This window comes from Apodemus sylvaticus, chromosome 2, assembly GCF_947179515.1.
Source record: "Apodemus sylvaticus chromosome 2, mApoSyl1.1, whole genome shotgun sequence".
NCBI lineage: Eukaryota > Metazoa > Chordata > Mammalia > Rodentia > Muridae > Apodemus > Apodemus sylvaticus.
The window spans coordinates 5187341-5209864 of NC_067473.1; the positions used below are offsets into that span (position 1 = coordinate 5187341).

General features: G+C 56.4%; 1 protein-coding gene across 6 annotated transcripts in view; it reads right to left on the bottom strand.

Annotated features, from left to right (window-relative positions):
* Agap3 (ArfGAP with GTPase domain, ankyrin repeat and PH domain 3) overlaps positions 1-22524 on the bottom strand; it is a 53682-nt gene that overhangs the window by 12848 nt on the left and 18310 nt on the right. For 2 of the 6 annotated variants that reach the window (XM_052173013.1, XM_052173014.1), the window contains exons 2-10: positions 14552-14610; positions 14094-14181; positions 13826-13911; positions 13605-13746; positions 12992-13126; positions 12728-12855; positions 10964-11122; positions 7425-7517; positions 1420-1524 (exon numbers count right to left, since the gene is read on the bottom strand). In XM_052173013.1, the coding sequence (XP_052028973.1) occupies positions 1420-1524; positions 7425-7517; positions 10964-11122; positions 12728-12855; positions 12992-13126; positions 13605-13746; positions 13826-13911; positions 14094-14181; positions 14552-14610 (995 nt within the window). Of the gene's footprint in view, positions 1-1419; positions 1525-7424; positions 7518-7671; positions 8589-10403; positions 10526-10963; positions 11123-12727; positions 12856-12991; positions 13127-13604; positions 13747-13825; positions 13912-14093; positions 14182-14551; positions 14611-15834; positions 16734-22524 lie in introns of those variants that run through there. The other 4 variants (XM_052173018.1, XM_052173015.1, XM_052173016.1 and 1 more) reach the window with 4 other exon arrangements.

Genomic DNA, 22524 nt, shown 5'->3' on the forward strand with positions numbered 1-22524 from the left:
CAACAGAAAGCTGCTGCTGAGGAAGTAGGCAGGAGGCTGAGACCATCCACACAGGAGGGAGGAGGGGTCCTGGTGAGCTAGCTAGTTTACAAGTTCCCTGGTTGAGATGAAAACATGCAGAGAACATATCAGCCTGCCTGGTGGACAGAAGGGACACAGACTCATGAGAGCTGGCAGGTGCTGTGCGCTCTGGGCCTCAGCTCACAGCCCAGCTTCTCCTGAGACGAGGGAAGACCTCAGATCCTTTTGCAGAAGACAACCATGAATCCACTAGCACATATTCCTCCAGCCTCCCTAGGTGCAGGGCTCCGTGGAGAGGCCTTGTATCTGCAGAGGGCACTCTGTTGGTCTAAGACACCTTCTGTCTCTGTAGGTAGCATCACCGCCTTTTGAGGACACGGGAGAAGGCCGAGGACTGTGTGAGAAGAGAGCCCGCTGCAGTTGATAGATATGCACCCTCTGTCTCTCAGGCTCACTACTAACCTGGCATTCCGCACAGGAATTAAGAGTTAACCAGAGTTCCCCAAGGCAGGGGAAGGGCAGTGGCTGGAGGAGTCAGTAAAGGGGACGACCAATAGGCAGCCCAGGCTTCACTCTGGCTGAGTGGAGGCCTCCTGAGGCCTGCTCTGCCCGGGCCTATGTCCATGCCGCGGCTTTTGGAAGGTTGTCTGGGTAGGCCTGGCAGGACCAGGTAATGGCCAGGAAATGAAAGCCCTGGCACCTGTCAGGCATGGCCTCCCCAACACTGTGCAGATTTAAAGATGGGCTAGGGGACCCTGAGGCTAGCCCAGAGGCTCTGGGCGGGGGTCGGGGGGAGGTGAGGCTGGCCCACGTGCTGTGCTCGAGGGGCTTCACAGGAGAACTCATTAGCCCCACAGTGGGGTGGTGACAGAGATGGATTCTGGTGACAGCTGTGTGCTGGAGCCACGCAGTGAGGGAAGGAGAAGGAAGGAGGGCAGGGGGAACTGCCACAGGGGCCACATTACTATTCCTGGAACACCCATGTTGCCACTGCTGGGGCACAGGCATGTGCTCTTCAGACCAGACCCTTCTACTCCTCCTCAGGCCAAGCTCAACATCCTGGCTCCCCATCACTGCTGGCCCGGGAGACTAGTGCTCCTCATGGCCACAGTCAGCTCTATATCCTTGTTCATAACATCCATGCCCTTGGCTACACAAGTTCAGTAGGCACATGGGAAACAGAGCCTGGCTGGCACAGGCTGGGCAGGCTGGCATGGCAGCCCAGCAGCACCAGCTAAGCACAGCTGTGGGGAGCTGGCTCTTCAGGGAAGGCAGATTCCAGTTCATACGCCCTTTTGTAAACTACTAAAGTATGGGGCACTCTCACAGGACCCTGAGATGGCCAGGGGCCTTCTGTCAGTCCCTCGGTCAGTCCCTCGGTCAGCCCTCTGAACTTACGTGTAGGCTGGGGTGGTAAGTAAGCAGCCCATTGTCACACAGTGTCACATACTTCTTCTTCCACTCCTTGTTCAAGGATTTGCCGCTCCTTTTCAGCAGGATCCCCTAAGAAGAGAGGTATAATCACAGATCAGGAGTCAGTCTGACTCACTGTGCCCCAGGGGCAGGGCTCCAACCAGAAACCAGCCCAGCTCTCTCGGTTGACGCCTGAGACTTGGGACTTGAGCGGAGCTGGGGCTGGCCCAGCACGGGATGTCATGTGATCAGGTCTCCTTGGCCTGCTTCTGCAGAAAGCACTGCACCTGAGCAGAGGGGCTAAGGGCCTATGGCCGCACTAGGGAGAGCAGGAGGGCACATCTTCCCACTGGCCACAGTAGGTGGCAGTTTGAGCCACTCTTAGGTTGGAAGGCTCTACGAGAGAGAACAACGGGTGGAGGCTCCGCCCCCCCCCCCCCCCCCCAGGGAGCTCCAGGCAGAAACACCCTGTCCCAGCAGTGCTCCAGACCTCATGCTAGGCACCAAGAAGTCCGAGTCTCCCATTCAGCCACCAAACTGCCCATGCAAGCCAATGAGACGTCTCTGGCCCCCAGTACCTGTTTGGTTTATAAGTACTCTGCCACCACACTGTATCCCCAGTTTTCCTCTTACAACAGGCTCCACCAGACTGACCAAACTGGCTTCAAACTCACTCTATCTTCTAGGTGAGCCTAGAACCAGTTATCCTCCTGCATCAGCCTCTGGAGTAGCTGAGATTACAAGCCTACCCACAAGGCCTAGCATGATATGCTCTGGAAATGTAGAGGTCCAACAGGCCAGGGCAAGAGCAGGGCCTGTGAGCACAACAAAATCTGTGTAGGCTGTCTGTTAATAACTCTCAGTACCCAGCACTGCACCTGGGCCAGAGCAGATGCTCAGAAGTGTCTGTTGGAAGAATTGGAAAGTGTTCCCAAGCCTGTGCTGTGTGGCTGTCAAGAGATGAAGGCAGGACATAGAATCTGATTGGCAATACCCCTACCCCACAGAACCTGATTGGCAATACCCCTACCCCACAGAACCTGATTGGCAATACCCCTACTCCACAGAACCTGATTGGCAATACCCCTACCCCATAGAACCTGACTCATTGGCAATACCCCTACCCCACAGAACCTGATTGGCAATACCCCTACCCCACAGAACTTGATTGGCAATACCCCTACCCCATAGAACCTGACTCATTGGCAATACCCCTACCCCATAGAACCTGACTGACAATACCCCTACCCCACAGAACCTGATTGGCAATACCCCTACCCCATAGAACCTGACTGATTGGCAATACCCCTACCCCATAGAACCTGACTGATTGGCAATACCCCTACCCCACAGAACCTGATTGGCAATACCCCTACCCCACAGAACCTGATTGGCAATACCCCTACCCCACAGAACCTGACTGGCAATACCCCTACCCCATAGAACCTGACTCATTGGCAATACCCCTACCCCACAGAACCTGATTGGCAATACCCCTACCCCACAGAACCTGATTGGCAATACTCCTACCCCACAGAACCTGACTGGCAATACCCCTACCCCACAGAACCTGATTGGCAATACCCCTACCCCATAGAATCTGATTGGCAAATACCCCTACCCCACAGAACCTGATTGGCAATACCCCTACCCCACAGAACCTGATTGGCAATACCCCTACCCCACAGAACCTGATTGGCAATACCCCTACCCCCAGCATCCCTCCTTCTCTCTGGGAGAAACCAGCTTCTGTATAGTTCCTTAAAGACGTCTTCTGAATCACTCCAAGGTCATAGCACAGGAGAACCAGCAGGGACCGGAGCACTACAGACGGAGCCTTGTGGCTGGTCCCTCAAAGCCTCCAACTCAGTAGGTAGGGAAGAGGCATGTGGTTATAGTTACAAACTGGGACTTGGCGAGAGGAGTTCTGACAGGCATTGCTGATATGGGAGAAAGGTATATTCAGGGCCGTCCGTGGGGATAAAGGGTGATAATGCCCATATGTGGAGGCCAAAGCAGGCCTGCCCTCAGCCAGCCAGTAAGATGGCCATGGGGGAATGCCAATGAGCAGGCCAAGAATCAGATTCAGCCAGACATTTCCCTTTGAGTCCTTCTTGACCTAATGGATGACATGAAAACATGTGATTAAGAGGTGGGAGTGGTAACACATGCCTGGAGACCGAGGACTTGAGAGACTGAGGCAGAAGGCAAGTAGGCCAGCCAGCCAGCCTAGATTACATAAAAGGCGGAAGACCTTACAAGTGATCTCAGCCCTGGCCACTAGGAGGCGAACTGGAGCTGAGGCAGGGTGCTCAGCCAGGGAGCCGGAACTGCTTTAGCCTCCAGCTCCCACTTTCTGACACATCCATATCCTTGATAACTCCTTCCCACCCCCAAGAAACCAATGTCATCTCAGTAGGTGCAACAATACGTGCATCATCCAGGCCTCCCCGGCCTCCTGATGGTGAGACCTTGCCTTCATAAAGAGGTTCTGAAGAGAGCCTGGGATTTCTCTTTTACAAAAAGGCCATCAGTGCCCCAGTCATACAGTATGTGAAGGGCTCAGAAGAGAGTGCCTGGTGCCCTGTCTGTGGCTGACGTGTCCCTGCCACAGGCAAGCTGCAGAAGCAGGAGAGCCAAACTACCCCCTCTCCCTGACCCTTAGCGGTCCAAGGGCACGAGGTCTCTGAGGACAGACCACCATCAGGAAGAGGGAGGGAAGCCAAGTCAAACAGTAGGCTACAGAATGTCCTTGGACACCCAGCGGATTAACTACTTGATGTTGGTCACCCCGAGGCCCTCCTCTCTGCCAGCTCCAGGCCTCTCACACCTGAACTTCTTGTCACCAACGGCAGGCATTGCCTCTAAGCCCCAGGCCCAACTCCCCTTCAAGCCACCAGCTGGCTAGGTCCATGGGAAAAGCTTCAGTCTGTCTGGACCAGAGCTGCCAGAAGACCTCGGGACCTGCCCGGGTCCTCCTCCAGCCAGTTAGGGGGTCAGAAGTCAGTCTGCGGCCGAGGCACCTCAGGAGCGCAGCCGCCTGACGAAACGCCCGCCCGGCACCCCGCCCGGCTCCCCTTCGCTTCATGACGTTCGTTAGCAAGGGGCGTAGGCGGGGCGCCCAGAGCTCGCCCAGCAGGCTAGGGGGCGGCAGAGCGACCCTGGCCCCCGGCCCTCTGCCCAGCCTTGCTGCCCCCACCCTCCAACCCGGGTTCCGAGGAGAGAAGCTGCGGGGTTCCCGCCCCCTCCCTGGCCGGCCGGCTGCGCGCCGCGGAGCAGGAAGCAATCTGGGGCGGAATGGGAGCGGTGCGGAGGCGACAGCCCCCAGAGGACCCGTTCCCGCCGCCGCCTCCCTCCCAGCTCCGCCAGCCGACTTAATTGCGGAGTCCGGATTGATTGGGAATGCAAATGGCAACTGAAAAGCAATCTCTACTCCCAGCAGGAGCTAGGGGGAGGGGAAGGTACAGAAACGGGGAGCACGGGACAAGGGGGCGGGAAAGGGGAGGAGCCACGAATGGGGCACAATGACACCTAAGGGGCGGGTAAGGTCAGGATAAGGGTGCAGCTCCGCAACCTTCATGGGCGGAGCTTCCCTAATAGGCAGCCCCTCCCCCACCCTCAGGTGGACTAATCGAATCTCCAGCACAAATGGCAGACACAGATCTGACAGCTACTAGAGCCTTAACGTAGGAGGGGCTTTCCTGAGACGCTCAGGGAATCTAACCCGGAGCATGCCCCAGACTTCAAGGTTGCCAAGTCGACAGGGCACCCTTTCCCTTTTACTCTTGCATGTGGGGGACTCAGAACAAGTAATCCAGCCCCCAGACAGGATTCCAGCACCAGACAGGAGAGCCAGTGGGAACTGAGGCCAGCAGGTGTTGGCATTCACTCATCAACTGTGTCTGGGTGGGCATAACAACAGTGCAAGCACTCAGAGGGCACCTGCCATCCTCACCCCACCTCACTCAGGCTGAATCCAGTGCACCAGCAACGGAAGGAAAGAAGGAAGGCCCTGGCCTCCTGGAGCCTCACTGGCACTGAGGGATAGGAGGAAGAGGATTTTCACTACAGCCATTCTGTGCTGCAGCCTTTTCAGGTGACTTCCTCCCAGAGACTGTCTCAGTTGGAATGGTCCCCAACAGACATCAATTCCATTCAGAGTGATGAACACAAGCAGACAGGAGGAAGTGGGCGTGAGCGTGGCCCCCAGCCTCCACTCTGGGTCCGCATTAGTTTCTTGGGATGCTTCCTTCTAAATGCACCTTCACAGAGCATCAGAGCTCCGTAACCTTGACACACGAGGCTGACTCGGGGACTGGCCTGCTCCCACTAGCTCCCACTGCCAACAGACCCACCAGTCCCTGGAAGGGTTAGACCTGCTCACAGGCCACGGCCAAAGCCAGCTCTAGTGCTCTGGCCAAAACCTGGCGATCTGTCCCTCTGCAGGCAGCAGATACTGGGACGACCTGTACTACACTAGTACAAAAAGGGTCCATTTAGCACACTCAACTCCTGGCAGATGCTGTCACCCACACACACTAACCCTGGACAGAGCTCCTCTGTGACATGTTGTATTGGCCCATGTGTGACACCTGCACCTGCCCTTTCCAGCACAGGCATCCGTTAGGAGGCTTGGCTGGCCTAGTGCTCTCAGGGAGCAACTTGGAAAAGCAGTGGCAGAGATTGTGGTGACACCACTAAATTTTTCCTTTAGAAGAGGGTGCAGAAAGTCTTTCTTAGTAAGTACATCTCACCCCTAATCAAAGCAGTTTCCATTTGCAGCAGATAGAGTGAACCACACCCAGTCAAAACAGAGAGCACAAGGTAGAGAGGCAGCCCAGCAGGCAAGGGCACTGGCTGCTCTTCCAGAGGTCCCAGCACCCATGGCAAAGGGGATATATATATTCTCTGGAGCTACAGACAACTAGAGCCTTAAACCTACGTGTGTGTGTGTGTGTGTGTGTGCGCGCGCACACGTGCGCACTTAGGCTTAGGCAACCTACCTGGGTTATTCCCTGAACAAAACTGGTTCTCCTCTGCAGCACCGTCCCTGACATGTCCAAAAGGCACTACCTTGGTCATCTGGCCCCTTCTATCGTCCTTCCCCTCTGTAGTTCCCTAGGCCTTAAGTGCAGGGGTTGTGTTAGTGATGTTGCAATTAAGGATGGGCAATCTATGCTCATTTAAAGATTTATTTCCTGTTATGTGCATCAGAGTTTTGTCTGCATGTATGTCTGTGTAAGGGTGTCGGATCCTCTGGAACTACAGACACTTGAGAGCTGCCTTGAGTGCCAGCTGGGACCTCTGGAAGAGCAGCCAGTGCTGCCTGGGCTGCCTCTCTACCTTCCTGCCATAATCGTTTCTCTCTGTTTTGTCCAGGTGTGGTTCACTCTTATCTGCGGCAAATGGAAGCTACTTTGATCAGAGGCGAGATGTACTTACCAAGAAAGCATGTGTGTGTGTGTGTGTGTGTGTGTGTGTGTGTGTGTGAGACAGAGATGCTCACAATGGTACACTGGCATCAGTGCGAGCAGCCTCAGTGCTGTCTTTTACTCAAGCTCTTTTTTGCTTGGTTTGTGTTTCTGAGACACAGTCTTGCTATGCTGCAGAGCCTGACCCAGGATTCCTTAAACAACCCAAGTGAGTTCAAATTATAGATACTCCTGCTCTGCCTCCAGCGTCCTGGGCAGGACATGTCCCATCATATCCAGCCCCATGTTACTGCCCCTAAGTCTCTTCCTTAGCTCAGAGTCCAGGAGGCCCCTTCTCCAGGTAGCACCAAAGAACCATCAGGTCCAGAAGCCAGATAAAGGGCGCAGGTGGCTCTCTGCTGCTCTCCAGTGGTAAGGAAGAGGGAAGGCAGCTGTCTAGGGGCAGGGTTGCTAGGCCTTAAGCTTCAGACCAGGAGGATCACCTGTCCCTTGGTAAGGCCGGCCTAAGACCTGGCCGGGAAGGAGACCCATGTCCTGGGCCGGTGGCCGAGTGCTGACCTGCTTGATGGGGATGGCCCGGCCGCTCCCAATGCTGTCCACTTTACAGTCTGCAGCTTTCTTCTCCCTGTCCAGGTCAGCACCTTTTCGAGACTGAAAGAGAAAAGAACAGGCATGTTAGAGGCCTGCGGCCTTTTTGGCGAGTACTGCCCGCTGTTCTCCACCCTCCCGTTTTCCTCCCTCTCCTGGGCAGCCCTAACACTGGGTCCGGCCTGGACGGCGGATCGGGAAGGAACCGAGACACGAGTATTCCAATGGGTTTATTCTTACACACGGCACCATACAGAGCAGCACAGGTCACTGAGCCAGGCCCGCCCCTCACAAAGAGCAAGGACATGAAATACGGAGGGCGCAATGAGTGCGCAGCCCAGGGTCTGGAGTTTGTTAAGTGAAGGGAGGGGCAAGGAGAGGTGGCCCGGTGGGGCTGAGGGCTGGCCAGGAGCACAGGGCACGACAACCAGGGAATAGCAAAGTCCGGAAGTGAGCGGGCAGGTGCTCGTTTGCGGCACAGACACCACATGGCACCGAGCATGTCGGTGTGGCCCGAGGGGCACAGTGGATGGAGAGAGAGAGGAGAGAGGCCAGAAGAGGGCCTGCACCCTGCCAAGCTCCTGGGGCAGAGTCCACCCAAATGCGGATCCTAGGAAACAGGGGGGAGGGGCCAAAAAGAGGGGGCAAGGCAAGCGCGGTGGCGGCGGCTTCCGGAGCAGGAGCAGGAACGGCAGAAGTCCATGCAGGAAGGAGCAGAGGAGGGGAGGGGCAGGAAAGCTCCCCCCAGGAGCAGCTGGGCCAGCGGGCTTGAGTGCCCCCGCCCCTCTGGGCCTCGTCGCTTTGGCCGGCCGGCGTGGGCCGAGCTCCCTTCTTCTCCATTCAGCGAGCCTGGCGCAGCATCCAGCCGGGCCTGGTCCCCGGCAGCCCCCAGCGCGGGCTCCGGCGTTCCTAGCCTTCCCTGGGGGTAGGGTTAGTTACAAAGGTTCCTGTGGGTCTCTGGAGCGGGGAGCTCGGCGGCCGCTTCTCATCTGAGAGCAGTCCCAGGGCCCGGCCCGCCTCCGGCCCGCACAGGGGAATGTCCAGAGGTGCTGTGTATCACCACCTGGTCTTCTAATTTGGAAGGAGTTGGAAAGGCCTTTTTGTTGATGAAAAGTTGGAAACAGTGGCACATATCTGCAAATATCGAAAGAATAAAGATTTTGGCAAGTTATACTTAAGCCCCGCAAAAGTCGGTCAGCACTGGTGAGGGCAGAGACCCAGGCGCCTGGGGAGAGGCGGTAGCGGGATGAAGAGGAGGAGGATGTGAGGAGGAGGAGGAGGAGGAGGAGGAGGAGGAGGAGGAGGAGGAGGAGGAGGCCACCAACTGCTGGGCATTCGTGTCAGCAGGGAATGTTCACTACTCTGCGGCCCTCCCGGCCAATCCCTCCTGTGTTCCCAGGCTGTCAGCAGCACAGGGTAGGTCGGGACAAAGGGCTGCACCTACAATGTGGGAGAAAGCCCAGCAGGGGGAGCAGAAAGAACTGGGCCAAACAGCATTTACATTGGTGCCCAGCAGCTCCACAGACAGCCTGCCTCCACACCCTCCCGGGTTGAGGCACAAGGCTAAAGCCCTCTGCCCCTTTGGCCCCAGAAGGGAGGATGGGATTACTGTCCCTGGGACTCCAGACTGAATTGCTGGTCAGGATGAGTGTGATGTCAGCCAAGGGGCTGCCAGCTACCAGAAACCCCAGAAGCCCAGAGTGGCACCTCTCTCCATGAAGGGTGGGCACTGGAACCAAGGCAAGAGCGGCAACAAATGAGCACATGGAGCCATGAGGGGAGACTGGGGATGCCACACCATGCCCAGCGAGGAGTAACCAGTCACAGAACAGGCAGCACACAACGGGACCCCCGGAGCAGGTGTGTCTCCTCCAGGAGGGATGAAGGGAGGGCAACCCCAACAGCCATGATGGGGTGAATTCCCAAGATACACCCATAGAGCTGACCATGCCTTGAAGCTGTCTCAGGGACAATGGCGCAAGTGAAGTCACCATGGAAACGATGAAAAGAAAATAAGGTCGCCACTGTGAAGATGGAGACAATGGAAGGGCCTGGGGGGAAGGCGGTGCTCTAAGCAGCAAGGGGTGTGGTGGGGCGAGGCAGCAGAGCTGAGGCAGGCAGGCAGCAGAGTACACATGGAGGGTCCGAAGGTGCTGTGGCAAGGAGGCCAAGCAGGGAGGCGGGGTGCCCTGACGCTAATCCAGCCAGTGGGGGAAGATGGGAGGATGTTAAGAATGGAATCAAGGCAGTGGTGAGACAAGATGGTGATGTTGGGAAACAGGCTGTGGAGGGTACCAATGTGGTCACTGTGACAGAGGCCTTCACAGAAGGGCTTCACAGAAGCAGTAATAGCAGCAGGTGTGCACATGAGCAGGCAGGCAACCACCAAGGCCCTGCGTATCTCAGTGGATGGACCAGGACAGAAAGGAAAAGCCGTGGGTCTAGGAGGACTGGAGTGTAAGCACAGTGCACCCCAGCAGTCAGCAGTCAGCAGAAAGAGGCCAGTGAGCGCGCACAGCAGGGGCCAGCAGACAAGGGATGCAGGGCAGAGGTGTCGAGCAGGGCACATGTGAGGATGGAGGATAGAGGTCCAGGGGCACTGGCTCTGTCTGGGCAGGGTCCAGAAAGTCTAGCCTGGCCAGAGGGATACAGGCCCAGGCCAAGAGCCAAGGCCTGGCTCTCAGAAAGAGGTGTGGAGTGATGCAGAGGGACGGGCTGCTCACCCACCTGTTTTCTGCCCACAGCTCCTGGAACCGTCCGGCCAGAGCCCCACAGAAGGGCACAGCAGGAGCAGGGAGGGCGTGGAGTGCAAACACTGGAATGGGAGCAGCAAGCTCGGGGAACAAACAGTTGCGGGGCTGGCCCTGAGCGGGCAGGGTCGATGGACCCCAGGCAGGGGCATGAGGTTGGTAGGGAAAGGCAAGGAGCTCACAAGGAGACAGGACAAACCTGAGCGGGAGGCACGAGGCAGCGTGGTGAAGCCCAGGAAAAGATGGCTAAGCCTTTGTTAAACCAATCACAGCGGTGGGTGGGAAGCATGAATGTTCCCCTCGGCAGTGGGGTAACGGAAAAAGAGCCGGAAGGCGGACTGGGAGGCCTGGCTGGGACTCTAGCTCGGCCAGCTAACCCTCTGTGTCGCCTTGGGCAAACAGCCTTCCGGCCTCCGGTTCATTAGCTGTTGAATCAAAGGGGGTCAGGGAAGTTAGGCCACCGCGTCCAAAGATCCCTTCAAGCTGATACAGAAACTCTAGGGCTTGGGAGGGAGGGAGGGAGGCTACAGGGTGAGCATGTGCACAGGGGAAGGCCTGAGGGAAGCCCCTCGGGGCTCAGATGTATGGCCTGCAAGATGCTGTGGGTCCAAGGAGGAACCTCTAGGAGCCCTGTGTGTCTAAGCGTGAGAGAAATTGCATCCTCTTGACCTGGGCTGCCTGCCCTCCTGCTCGGGAGCTCGGCGCAGCCCTGCCTGTGCGGTGATGTCAGCTGGGCAGGGAGGAGGACGGGGCACGTACCGTGAAGATGTTAGAACGCCGCTTGGACTGCTTGCGGATGGGCGTGGGGGTGGAGGAGGCAGCGATGGTCTCGATGCGCAGCTCCCGCTGGCTGATGCTAGGGGTGGAGGGGACTGAGGATGAGTAGTCGCTGAAGGCGCTGCTGCCTCCGTTCGTGGCCTAAGAATAGAGAGGGCTGCTGAGAGTGACCCTGGGCGAGGTGGAGGTGGGGTGCACAGAAGGGCCATAAAGGTGGCCTTGGGGAGCTGGCATGTCCTGGAGGTCAAGAGAATCCAACGGTCACCATGAGGGACTCTGCACCTTTGTCCCAGGGCTCTGGAAGGGATTGATGGGGATGTGTCGGTGCCAGTCTGAGAGCTAAGTCAGGAGCACAGCAGTGCTAACAACAACGACATGGTCTGAGAGTGAACAAATGATGGCACCCAGGTCTGCGTGTGGCCTGGGACAAGGAAGCAGGCCGCCCTTTCTGAATTCCCAAAATCAGGGCTGGGGGGTTGGGGACGGGTTCCATGAGTTGGGGCTGGGCTCAGAGTGTTGGGCAATCTGAGGTTTGCTTTGACAAAGTACATGACATAGAAGGAACAGCCTGGTGTATGGTACAGAACAGAGCAAAGGCTTCTCGGTACAGTAAGCTACAAATGGGGACTGCAAAAGGAGGAGAAAGAGAAAAACCAAAAACACTTATAGGATGGGGACAGAATATACCCAAGTGTCTTCCCAAGACCAGACAGACAGTGCGTGCATTCAGGTCTCACTAGAGCACCAGGCCTCATCTCCAACACAAACTGGCCTCCGGCCTTCAATGAACCCTGCCCTCAGCAGCCTCCCAAGGGTGGGCCCATTGCAAAGGGCCAGGGCCTTGGCCTGTTGGTGAAGCAAATGTACCACTTAAAGACATAAAGACCTTCTTCTCTGCCTCCTGCTCAACCCTCCCCCTCCCTCCTCCTTTCACTAAGGACTGGTATAAGAGTTCCTGTGTCTTCTCACAAGTCCTAATGAGGGTCCTGACACCAAAGTCAAACTCACTGGGAAGCACTGGGCTGACCGCGGACCACCAAGGATGACTCTGTGCTTCAGCAAGGGGCAGTGAAGTAGAGTGGGAAGGGTGTGCAGCTATGGAACCAAACATTGGTCTCTATGTCAGGGCCAAAAAATTAAGCCAGTGACAGGCCCGGATATAGACATGGTGGGTCCAAATTCAATGTAGGAGCTGGCTCAGAATCTGTACATCCCAAGCAGCGCTCAAGTACAAACACCCTCATAAGGGGTGCTGCCCTTCTGATACAAAAAGACTGCCACAGGGCAGAGGACCCGCTAAGGAGCTTAGTGGCCTTGGGGCTGTCAACTACCCCCTCCTCTCTGGGAGGAAGGCCCTGCACTGGCATCTAGCTGGAAGTGTTTGCCCATTAGAGAAGAGGGGTCATGCCTGCTTACGAAGGGCAGGGCTGAGCACACCGGAAAGGGCTTTCTTTTTTCTCCATGCCTGCTGAGTCAGGCTTCCATAAGCAGTACCACAGGAGACTGAGATGGTATTCACAAGAGCACGTTAGTCATATCTTAGAGTAGTGAGGAGGGAAGACGGTGGAGTGAAGGGAACAGAAACAGGACAAGGAGCATCAGCACATGGAGACGGCCAGACTGCAGCCAACCACGCAAGCAACAGGCCTTGAGCCACAAGCAGGCTGGGACTGGGAGAGCTGGGCCAAGGTGAGCATGCGGCGGGGGCCTGGACACAGGCAGCCGGGAGCCAGGGAGGGGCCGTACCTGATTGATGTGCACAGCTGGGATGGAGGCAGCAGACACGGCCGAGTGGCTGGGCGAGTTGGGCAGGGACTTGCAGGGCCCGATGGCTAGCTGCTGCTTCTTCCGCAAGGCTACCACTTTCTGGGCCACTGCAGGGATGGCAAAGTCAATTCTACTTGCTGGAGAGAGGGGTTCCAAGTCCAGGTGGGCAGCCCCCCAGATACAGTCCACACTAACTGCTTGCCACAGAGCCACCCTGCACCCAGCTCTGGGGTCCTGAGTTACCGTCCTGGAAGACTCGCTCCACATTGAGCCCATAAGTGGCGCATGTTTCATAGTAGGTACAGCGCTTCAGGTCTGTGGACAGCTTGCGGGCCCTGCTGTCATCAATGACCCGGGGATTGGCGGCACTGATGGCATCTGTTGGAAGATGGGAGAATCACTCAGCTGGCTGAGAAGCAATAGAGGGTTATACACTGCTGGGCCAGCAGAGGCCTGAGTGGGAAGCACAGCCCGGAGACCTCAGGGGCCTGGATCCTTTTTCACTCTATTACTGTCTCTGTGAATGAAAACAAACCAATGACTTAATGACTCCTTGCTCAAACCCTGAACACAAAATGTGGACACAACCCAGTGTTGGGACACATGCCTAAAATGCTAGATTTAGGAGGCTAAGACACGGTCAGACTGGGTTACAGAATGAGACCATGTTTCGATGATAACAATAATGATGATGACAACTGTGGACACAATAATCCTACAGACCCTGTGTCTAAGGTCCATGGTAGAGAAGAGCCTGGCACTGCTGGGCAGAAGTCGAAGCTGGGGTCTTGTGGTCGGCTATGGAGACTTCACTAGTCCACCCCCACACCCTGCCATACGGCATGCCCTGCCTCACCCTGTGTGCCCACCAGCACCATGGGCACCTCGCTGGCATTTCGGAAGCTGCAGAGGCGCAGGAAGTAGTTGTACACTGTCTGGAAGCTGATTTCATCCTCCAGGCTGAACACAAACACCACGGCATCCACCCAGGCAGCAAACTAGGGAGGGAAACAGAGTCAGTACCCATCGGCCCAGACGAACTCGGCCACTAGGCAGGCAAGTCCACAGGCGCATCACCTGGAGTTCAGGGGGGCCGCCTTCATCTCGGATCAGCAGCAGGTAACTCTGGCCATCCACCACAATCTCCTTTTTAAACCGACCCCCTAGGACAGAGCAGAGGTCAAGACCAAATGCACAGAAGGGTAACATGGGTGTGTGACAGCAGAAGCCCCGGGTGCCCAGGGAAGACGGGAAGAGAATGGGCCAGGAGAGGGACGAGAGTCCCACACAGACACAACGGTAGAGGAAGAGGCCACCTACGGCCAGCCTAGCCTGTGCTGCTCACCTTCAGGGGACTCTTCCTGGACGTAGGTCCCTGTCAGATATCGGTGAACCAAGGCTGACTTCCCACTAGACAGGTTCCCTACTATGCCCTGCAGAAGAAGAAGTGGATAAAACAGTGGTCAGAAGGCATGAGGAAAAGGTGAGACTATGCTTAAGAGAAAGGAAGGGAGCCAGGTGGTGGTGGCACAAGCCTTTAATCCCACTTGGAAGGCAGAGGCAGGCGGATTTCTGAGTTCGAGGACAGCCTGATCTACAGAGTGAGTTCCAGCAGCCAGGGCTACACAGAGAAACCCTGTCTCAAAAAAAAAAAAAAAAAAAAAAATGAGGAAGGAAGGAGGAATATGCGAGTTGAAACAGTATAGAAAGGCCTAGAAAAAGCCAGGGAGAGGAAGCAAGGCCACAGAGGAAAGGGCGGAACCGCAAGCCCTGGGCCCACCCAGACACAGGACCCACACTCACCACTTTAAGCTCTGGCACGGAGCGGCTCAGGGTCCACTCCTGGCTATTCACAAATGAGTCTGCAAGACAAAGCCAAGCCATCAGGGCACAGGGGTGCACACGCCTGCGCCGAGCTGCCACCCACAGTCCTCCTAGTCAAGGCCAGAGGAGACTGCTGTCCTCCGTGGGACCTTGACCGTCACCCCTAGCTCCCTAGGGCACTGAGAGCACAGATAGTCGTGGGGCAGGCCTGGGAGCTGGCGCTCGTCCTCCTGTACTGTAAGGTCTCTGCCCTCTTCTTTATGGTCCCCATGAGCTCACCTGGCTTGGAGCCCGGATGCCGCTCACCCAGATGAGAGGCTACTCCAGCAGGTCTCAGACCAGACCCAAAATGGGCAGGGCCCTGGCAAGGGGGACCAGTCCCCTTGCTGCGAGTAGGAACAGCTCACCCTGGGCAGGGTGGGGCCACCTACTACATTCCTGAGCCAGGGCGAAGAGGGCGGAGCCTCACCTGGCCCTGCTTTGTAGAGGCAGGTCCAATGAGGCCCACCTACCAGGCCCTGCCCTGCCAGGCCTTCTCCTCAGCACCTCAGAGGAGGCCAGCCTCCAGGCTCCCTCTCATGAACTCGCACTCGCACCACTGGCCCTCTAGACTCAGACAAGGTCCTCGGGGGAAGGAAGCCTCTTGCTTGCTGCTCAGTGCCCCTGACCTGACAAGCAGCACTCATCTCTTATTCCCCTGCAAGTTCTGGACGGCCTGGCCAGGGTTGGCCTTGGGCAGTCCTTGCAGCCCTGACAAGCTCCCACTCACTGGCCCGGCCCACAGAGGTTTTACCGCATTATCTCATTCAAGGCCACAGTCAGTCCCTGACCTCAGCTGCAGAGGCAGCGAGGGAGAGAGGTCAGCCCCTAGGTAAAAAATTCTCTCGTCTAGTTTAGCACTCCTTTCCTGAGCGCTAAACTGAGCCATGCCGTATTAGAAAGAAGATGTATAGAAAGGGCACCGTGTAGAAAGAGGAAGAGGACGGCACTGGAACGCAGGTCCTCCCAGTCTCTTAGGATGCCACGCCAGGATGCTATGGGCAGAGCCATTGCCTGGAATCCTCTGCCACTGCCCTCAATCTGCTCTGGACACTTGGAACAACCCTAAGCACACTGACTGGCGCGTAAGGGCACTTGGCCCAGACCTAGCTAGTCCAGGCAGTGCTCACCCACCGGTCTCTAGCAGGTAGGTTTCTGACACAGTGTTTTCTGCCACATTTCAACCAGAGGCCACCATGACGGTGCACTGCGTTCCCCCTTACCGCTGGGCGCGCCCAGGAGTCCTGGGGCTGCGGCTGCCCGGCGGCTCCACAGCGACGCTGAGGGCGCGGGCTCCCTCCGGCGGAAGCGGCTGGTGAGCAGCTTCCAGAGGCTGGCGGCGGCGCGGGGGCGGCCGGGCTCCGGCGGCGCGCACGGGGTATCGGCGCCCAGTAAATCTCGGCGACTGGGGAAGGTACCCAGGGAGCTGGCGTCGCCGTCGCTGCGGGTGCGCGCGCGGGGTGGCCGGGCAAGCAGCCCGGACTCAGAGCGCCGGATCTCCTGGCCGCGGCGCAAACGGAAGCTAAAACTTTTCCTGAGGGCAGACAGCCCGCGCCGGGGGCTCTCCGTGCCGCGGCCGCCACCACCGCGGAACACCTGCCAGCGCTGGCTACTCCACAGGGACGCTCCCCGCAGGAAGCCCGAGCTCCCGGTGCGGCCAAGCCCTGCGCTCGGCGCCTCCGTCCCCGCCAGCTCTAGACGGTTCACCTCCAGGAACGTCATGCTGGTGGGCCGCGGCCTGGACGCCCTCTCTCCAGGACCGCGGCTGCGCCGGAGAGGCGCCGGGCTGAGCTCAGGGCTGGGCGGCGGCGAGCCGAGCCGTTCTGAGGGCGCAGGGCCCCGACGGCCGTGGCGCGGGCGCAAGAGACCAAGCAGCAGGCCGCGCGCGCCGGAGGGCGCCGACCCCGGAGTCCCGGAGCACACGCTCCGTGGCCGCGCGGGCTGTTCGCGTGCGGCGCACAAGGCGGCCTGCAGGGCGGCGGCGGTCCGGTCGGCCGAGGCGCTGTGCAGGTCCAGCGAGTCGCAGACGCTGAGGGCGCGGCGGCAGACGGAGGGCCGCTCCCCGCAGCAGCTTTCCCCGGGCGACCAGCCCCGCTCCATGCTCAGGGCCCACAGGCGAAGGCCAGGCCCATGGCGAGGGGCGCGGGGCTGGGCCCGGGCCGGGGCCGCGGCCGGGGCGCACGGACCTCCGGCCTCTGGGCACCTGGTGCGGGCCGATAGAGTCCCTCGACTTCTCCACTTGAGCCTGCAAGCCCAGACCTGGTAGGGCCTGGAGCCAGCCTAACCTGGAGAGGCGGCAAGTCTGGCCTGGAACACCCAGGAACGGCGGTGCAGGGCGGCCGGCCTGCTGGGGCAGCCCCTGGGAGCCCTCGGAAAACAGGAAATTCCAGCCAGGGCTCCTCCTAAGACTGGGCAGGTAGGTGAGGAGTTGTCATTAAGAGCAGGCCAAATAAATAACAGTCCTCAAGCACACCTCAAAAGAGACCGTTTTTGCAGAAAAGTGAACCATTTTCGCTTTCTCCAAAGAGGGAGGACCAAAACCAAGGATTCCAGGGCCATCCAGATTCGTTGGAAGCCCAAATTCTGAGCCAGGAGACAAGCAAATCTTGTGCCTTCTCTGAGCTTCAGACTTCTGTCTGTCAACTGGAGAATTTAGCAAAGTGATCCTATTTCAGAGTTCCACTCTGATGTTCTTAAGGCTGAGAGGTGCTCGATGCTACAACAGTTGCTGTTGATGACTGAGGAAGCCTTTTTCTTTGGAGATTATAAAACTCAGAAGACACTACTTTGCTTGGACTAGGCCAAAGGGCAGCAAAAAAAGCAAAAGGTACACTTGAGTGCCCAGAAGAAACTCCTGAGCCTCCTGCAACCTACCTAGGTCCAGGTATAGCAGTGAGAGAATTTGTGGTACTCACCTGCCTGAGCTGACCCTGCAAACTGAAACACCCCTAATTTTAGCCAGTGTCTTTTTGGCGTCAGGAGTGTGGGGTACACACTCTTCTCAGATAGCTCAGGTTCAGCCCAGGATGTGGTAAAGCCCCATCTACAACTGATCCTGCACTGCCTCCTCACCACTGGCCCGGACAACAGCCTCCATCACCCACAGAAGACAACCACTGGCACCAGCAACAGATTGGGGGAGACCAGGTTAGGTTAGGGCTTGAGTGTCCCTGGAGACTGATCATCCTCCCAGGATGCCTCCACGCAGCCCAGCCCATATCTCTTCAGCTTCAGAACCCCACGGTCTCAGTGAGAACTAGCAGACTGAAAAAAAAAGCAGCACATTCCTGAGGGCCTGGGTTAGGGGGAAGACCTGGAAAGGCAGGGCTCTCCAATCAAGGTGCTCGGAGAAGAGAGAGCTGGGAACTTCCAAGTCCTGGGCTGGATCTCTCTGGTATCTGCTTTCTTGTGGGACTAGTTATTAAGAGTTGAGAGGATAGTTGCTTCCCTGCCCCTTGTAACAGAAGTAATAGGTAGTTCCACACAGAAGCCTGTCCCAGGATCTCAGGAAGGCCCAGGGACAGTCAAAAGTCTTGCACTCTTGACTTAAATTTTCTAATGTAAGTTAGCCAACATTCTTAGCTACACTGCCAAGTTGGAGCTAGAGAGATGGCTCAGCGGTTAAGAGTACACAATGTTCCTCCAGAGAACTAGGGTTCAATTCCCACTACCCACATGGTAACTTACCATGATCTGTAATTTTAAGATGTGACACCCTCACACACACAGGCAAAGCACAATGTACATAAAGGTAAATGTAAAAGAAAAAACAAAACTGCCAGGTGGGGGGGGGGCGTGCATTTCCTTGACCACCCCCCCCACCTCCCCCCCCCCCCCCCCCCCCCCGCCCAGGCAATCCCTGGGCATGTGGTCCTGAAAGCTACAGGAAAAGTGGGCTGACAGAGGGGTCAAGACTGTCACAAGAACACGCTCACAGAATCAACTGAGCAGGGCTCACAGGGGTTCACAGAAACTGAAGCAATACACACAGACCCTGTATGTGCCTGAGCTAAGTCTTCTGCATGTTATGGTTGTGCAGTTTGATGTTCTTGTGGGACTCCCAATACTGAGAGTGGAGGGTGGGTGTCTCTTGACTCTTTTGCCTCTGCTCTTGAGACCCCTTTCCTAACGGGCTGCCTCATCCAGTCTTGATATGAGGGTTTGTGCCTAGTCTTGTTTTAATTTGTTATACCTTTGTTTGGTTGATATCCCTGGGAGGTCTGTTCTGGTTTTTGAGTAGATCTGATGAGAGGGGAAATGACTGGAAAGAGTGGAGCGTGGGGAAACTGAGGTAGGGATGTGTGAGAGAATTTAAAAAAATGTGGGCTGAGCAGGCCCCAGGAACAGACCAGTAAGTAGCATACACCCTGCTTACATCTCTGCCCTGACTTCCTCTGATGACTGATTGTGACAGGAAAGTGTAAGCAAAGTAAGACTTCTCCTTTCCAGGTTGGTTATGGTCATGATGTCTGTTAAAGCAAACAGAACTAAAACAGTTCCCTGCCATCATCTGTCCTGTCTATCCCACGTGTAGGAACTATTTATTCTTCCATCAAAGAACAGGACTGCCCCTTATAGCCCCATGTCCTCCCAATGAAAACCCAAGCACAGGACAGTAGCTAAGAAGCCAGTGTCTGAGGACAAGGTACCCAATGCGCTTCTTTAGCAGCGTGAGAAGAGCTGCATGGGTCAGGCCATGTCACTCTGTCCCAAATGTCACTGTGTCCCAATAGCCATCACCTACAAACAACAGTGAGGCTGGCCTTCAAAGCTGTGCTGGACCTGCTCAGGAGGACCAGAGCCACAGACCCAACCCCTCTCAGGGCAGCTGGTTCTCAAGTGCTGCATCTGTTCCACAGGGGCCATGGGTATGGCTCTTTGGAAGTTTCTGAAGGATTAGTGATGAATCTCTCAAGTCCTGAGTACGCATTCTAGGTGAGGATGAACAACTGACTCCTTGGCCAGCCTGAGCCTCAGCCCCCTGCAGCGGCACAGGAACAGAGAAAAGTCTCTGGAAAGAAAGAGGACCCTGTGAGCAGGGACGACAGACACATGGGAGAGAACACCTGCTCCTTAGCAGAGGTACAGGGCAGCTGTGTGCCACCCCACAGGCCCCCATCTGGTCTCTGCTGCTTGCTGCTAATGCACTGACAATCACAATGACTGCCACAGCCCATATCATCCGCAGGAAATGGCAGCTGTCCTTCTACAAGGACCAGCTTTTGCCTGGACACCAAAGTTTACATGCACCTGGCTTCCCAGGGAATGGTGAGGCTTTAGGTGTCTTCAGGTGTGGCCTGTATATCCCAGAGCTCTCTTTGGCCACCAGGTGGCAGTAGAGCACCTTCCTGCACCAGTTATGCTAGCCCAGGGCCCTTGGGCTGAAAACACTCAGTTCCCTCCACCTCCATAAGGATCCAGACCATTCTATTGCCTCTCTCTTCAAAAAGGGATCCTTTGTCCACTAACCACCTACGCCACCACATCAACTTCCTAATGGTTTTCTTCCATCTGCTACTACACTGACGTCAGTATTCATGTTCATGAAGATGTCTGTAATCTGTTAAAACCATGATCTTGTCACTGCCCTCAGAGCCCTGAGTCCATGACACTGTATCCAACCATGTCTCTGTGCCCCTGACCCTGCTTGATCTCACCCACCCCCACCAACTACTTAAGTCTACAGTATCTACCCACCCCTTACCCTTTGGATCACCTGGAACTCCGTGGAACAGCCCCTTCCTTCAAGTGAGCCCTGTCACATCACTGACCTCTCTCCACCCTGCGATGCCTTCCTTCCTCGTGTGCATCCTGCTTCGCAGCAGAACCTCACTAGAGTTCTGGCAACACAGAATTATGTGCAACCAGGGCTCTTCCTTAAGGAGGCAGTTCCTGGTGGGGACAGTCAGCTGAGATGGTAAGACACAAGACACACAAACCCAAAACAGAAGAGCACCACCTGGGCTCAAACTCACCCTCCAGCACTGCAATGGACTAAATGCATCAACTTGGCAGGACCTAAAACCACCCAGGGGTCCAGCTTCTGAGCATCTGTGAGGAAGCCTCTGGGTGGAAAGGCACACCCTGAATGTGGGTGGTGCCATCCCACAGGCTGGGTCCTGGACTTCGCCGCTCTTGCTTCCCGACTTCAGATGCAATGTGACCAGCTGCCCACATTCCGGCCTCCTGCTTCCTCCACTACACCAGACAGTACAGTCGAACGCAAACCAAGAGAAATCTTTCCTTCCTGAAGTTGCTTTTTGGTCACAGAAACACAAAAAGCAGCTAATTATAGGCACCTACTAGCTGTATGACCACAAAGCAATCTTGTTGAACCTCAGATATGGTGTATCAAACAGAGAAACCCCCCTTTCCCAGCTCAAGCTGTACACAGAGCAATGATAGGGTCCTGGACCCTGGTGGGCAGCAGGTGATCAGTACCCAGTGCCGCCCCACTGGGTAAAGAAGGGTGGTATAAACACGAGTTATTGAAACCAGCACCATATGCCCAATAGGCTAGGTAGACTCAGGCCAGGGGCTGCAGCTCACGTGGGCCAGGCCAGCCGAGCCTAGGCTGGTCCCCTCTACTCTCCAAGCTGGGGCGCTGGAGATTTGAGGCCCTCCATGTAGGTCTCAGACATAACATGTGGAAACAGCCGTGTTGTGCTTGTACTTAAGACTGCAGTGGGGTGGGCATCTGTCCTGACATTTGTTTGGCCTAAGCGTGCAGAGGAATGCTGATATAAACCTTCACACTGGAGCCAGAGGTGCAGCTCAGCTCTGGCGATTGCTCAGCATGCACGTGGCCCTGGGACTGACCCCAGCACAGCACAGACCAGCCACGGAGGCACACCTGGGACTGACCCCAGCACAGCACAGACCAGCCACGGAGGCACACCTGGGACTGACCCCAGCACAGCACAGACCAGCCACGGAGGCACACCTGGGACTGACCCCAGCACAGCACAGACCAGCCACGGAGGCACACCTGGCACCCCAGTACTCGAAAGTTAAAAGATCAAGACCATTCTCAGCTACATAGTGAGTTGAGGCCAGCCTGGGCCACATAAGGCCCTGTCTTTAAAAACAGAGACACAAGGAGAAGATGGCCATCTATAAGCCAAGGAGAAGCCTGTGGCAGATGTGTTCCAAGTACCTTCAGAAACTGTGTGGCCCTGCTGGCACGTTGATTTTGTCAGACTTCTGCATTCCTGAAATAAGATGATAAATTGCTCTCTGGCTCATGCCATGATCCACTTGCCCAAGGAAAGTACAAAAGGACCCTATAGAAAAAACGCTGAGCTGGGGTGGGGTGGGACGGTTCTGGAGGCTTCTGCAGCCTGGCAGGATTTCACTAGAGGCTACAGCCTAGTCTTTGTAGGTGATGACTATGATGCTCTGAGAGGATGTGAACTATCTAAGAATGCACAGCCTGTGGGAGCTCAAGCCCAGAATAGGCCCAAAACTTAAGATTCTGTGGTCAAGCCTCAGGCTTCCGAGTACATGTACACACACACACACACACACACACCTCTCACTCACTCGCTTCCACATGCACTCCCACAGACACGCATGTTCTCGAGGTAGAGGGCTAGGACCAGCCCACTGGCTCCTCTTTGTCCCAGATCCTCCTGATCCTGAAGAGAGTGGTTTTGCAGCAGCAACCCTCACCTGTTTCTTTCTTCCCTATGCTTTTTAGAAAAGGTCTCTTCCTTCAGAACTGAACACACAGCAGCCAGCTGTGGGCTCATACTACAATCCTAACCCTGCCGGCCCTAAGCTGAGGCCGGTGCCACGACTGTCTCTAAAAGGGTGGCCGCTCCCTGACTAAATCCCGCTTCACTCAGCTGAGGGCGCTTCTGTCTCCTTTTTCCCTTTGGCACTGGGTATTGAACAACAGTGGTTCTCAAACA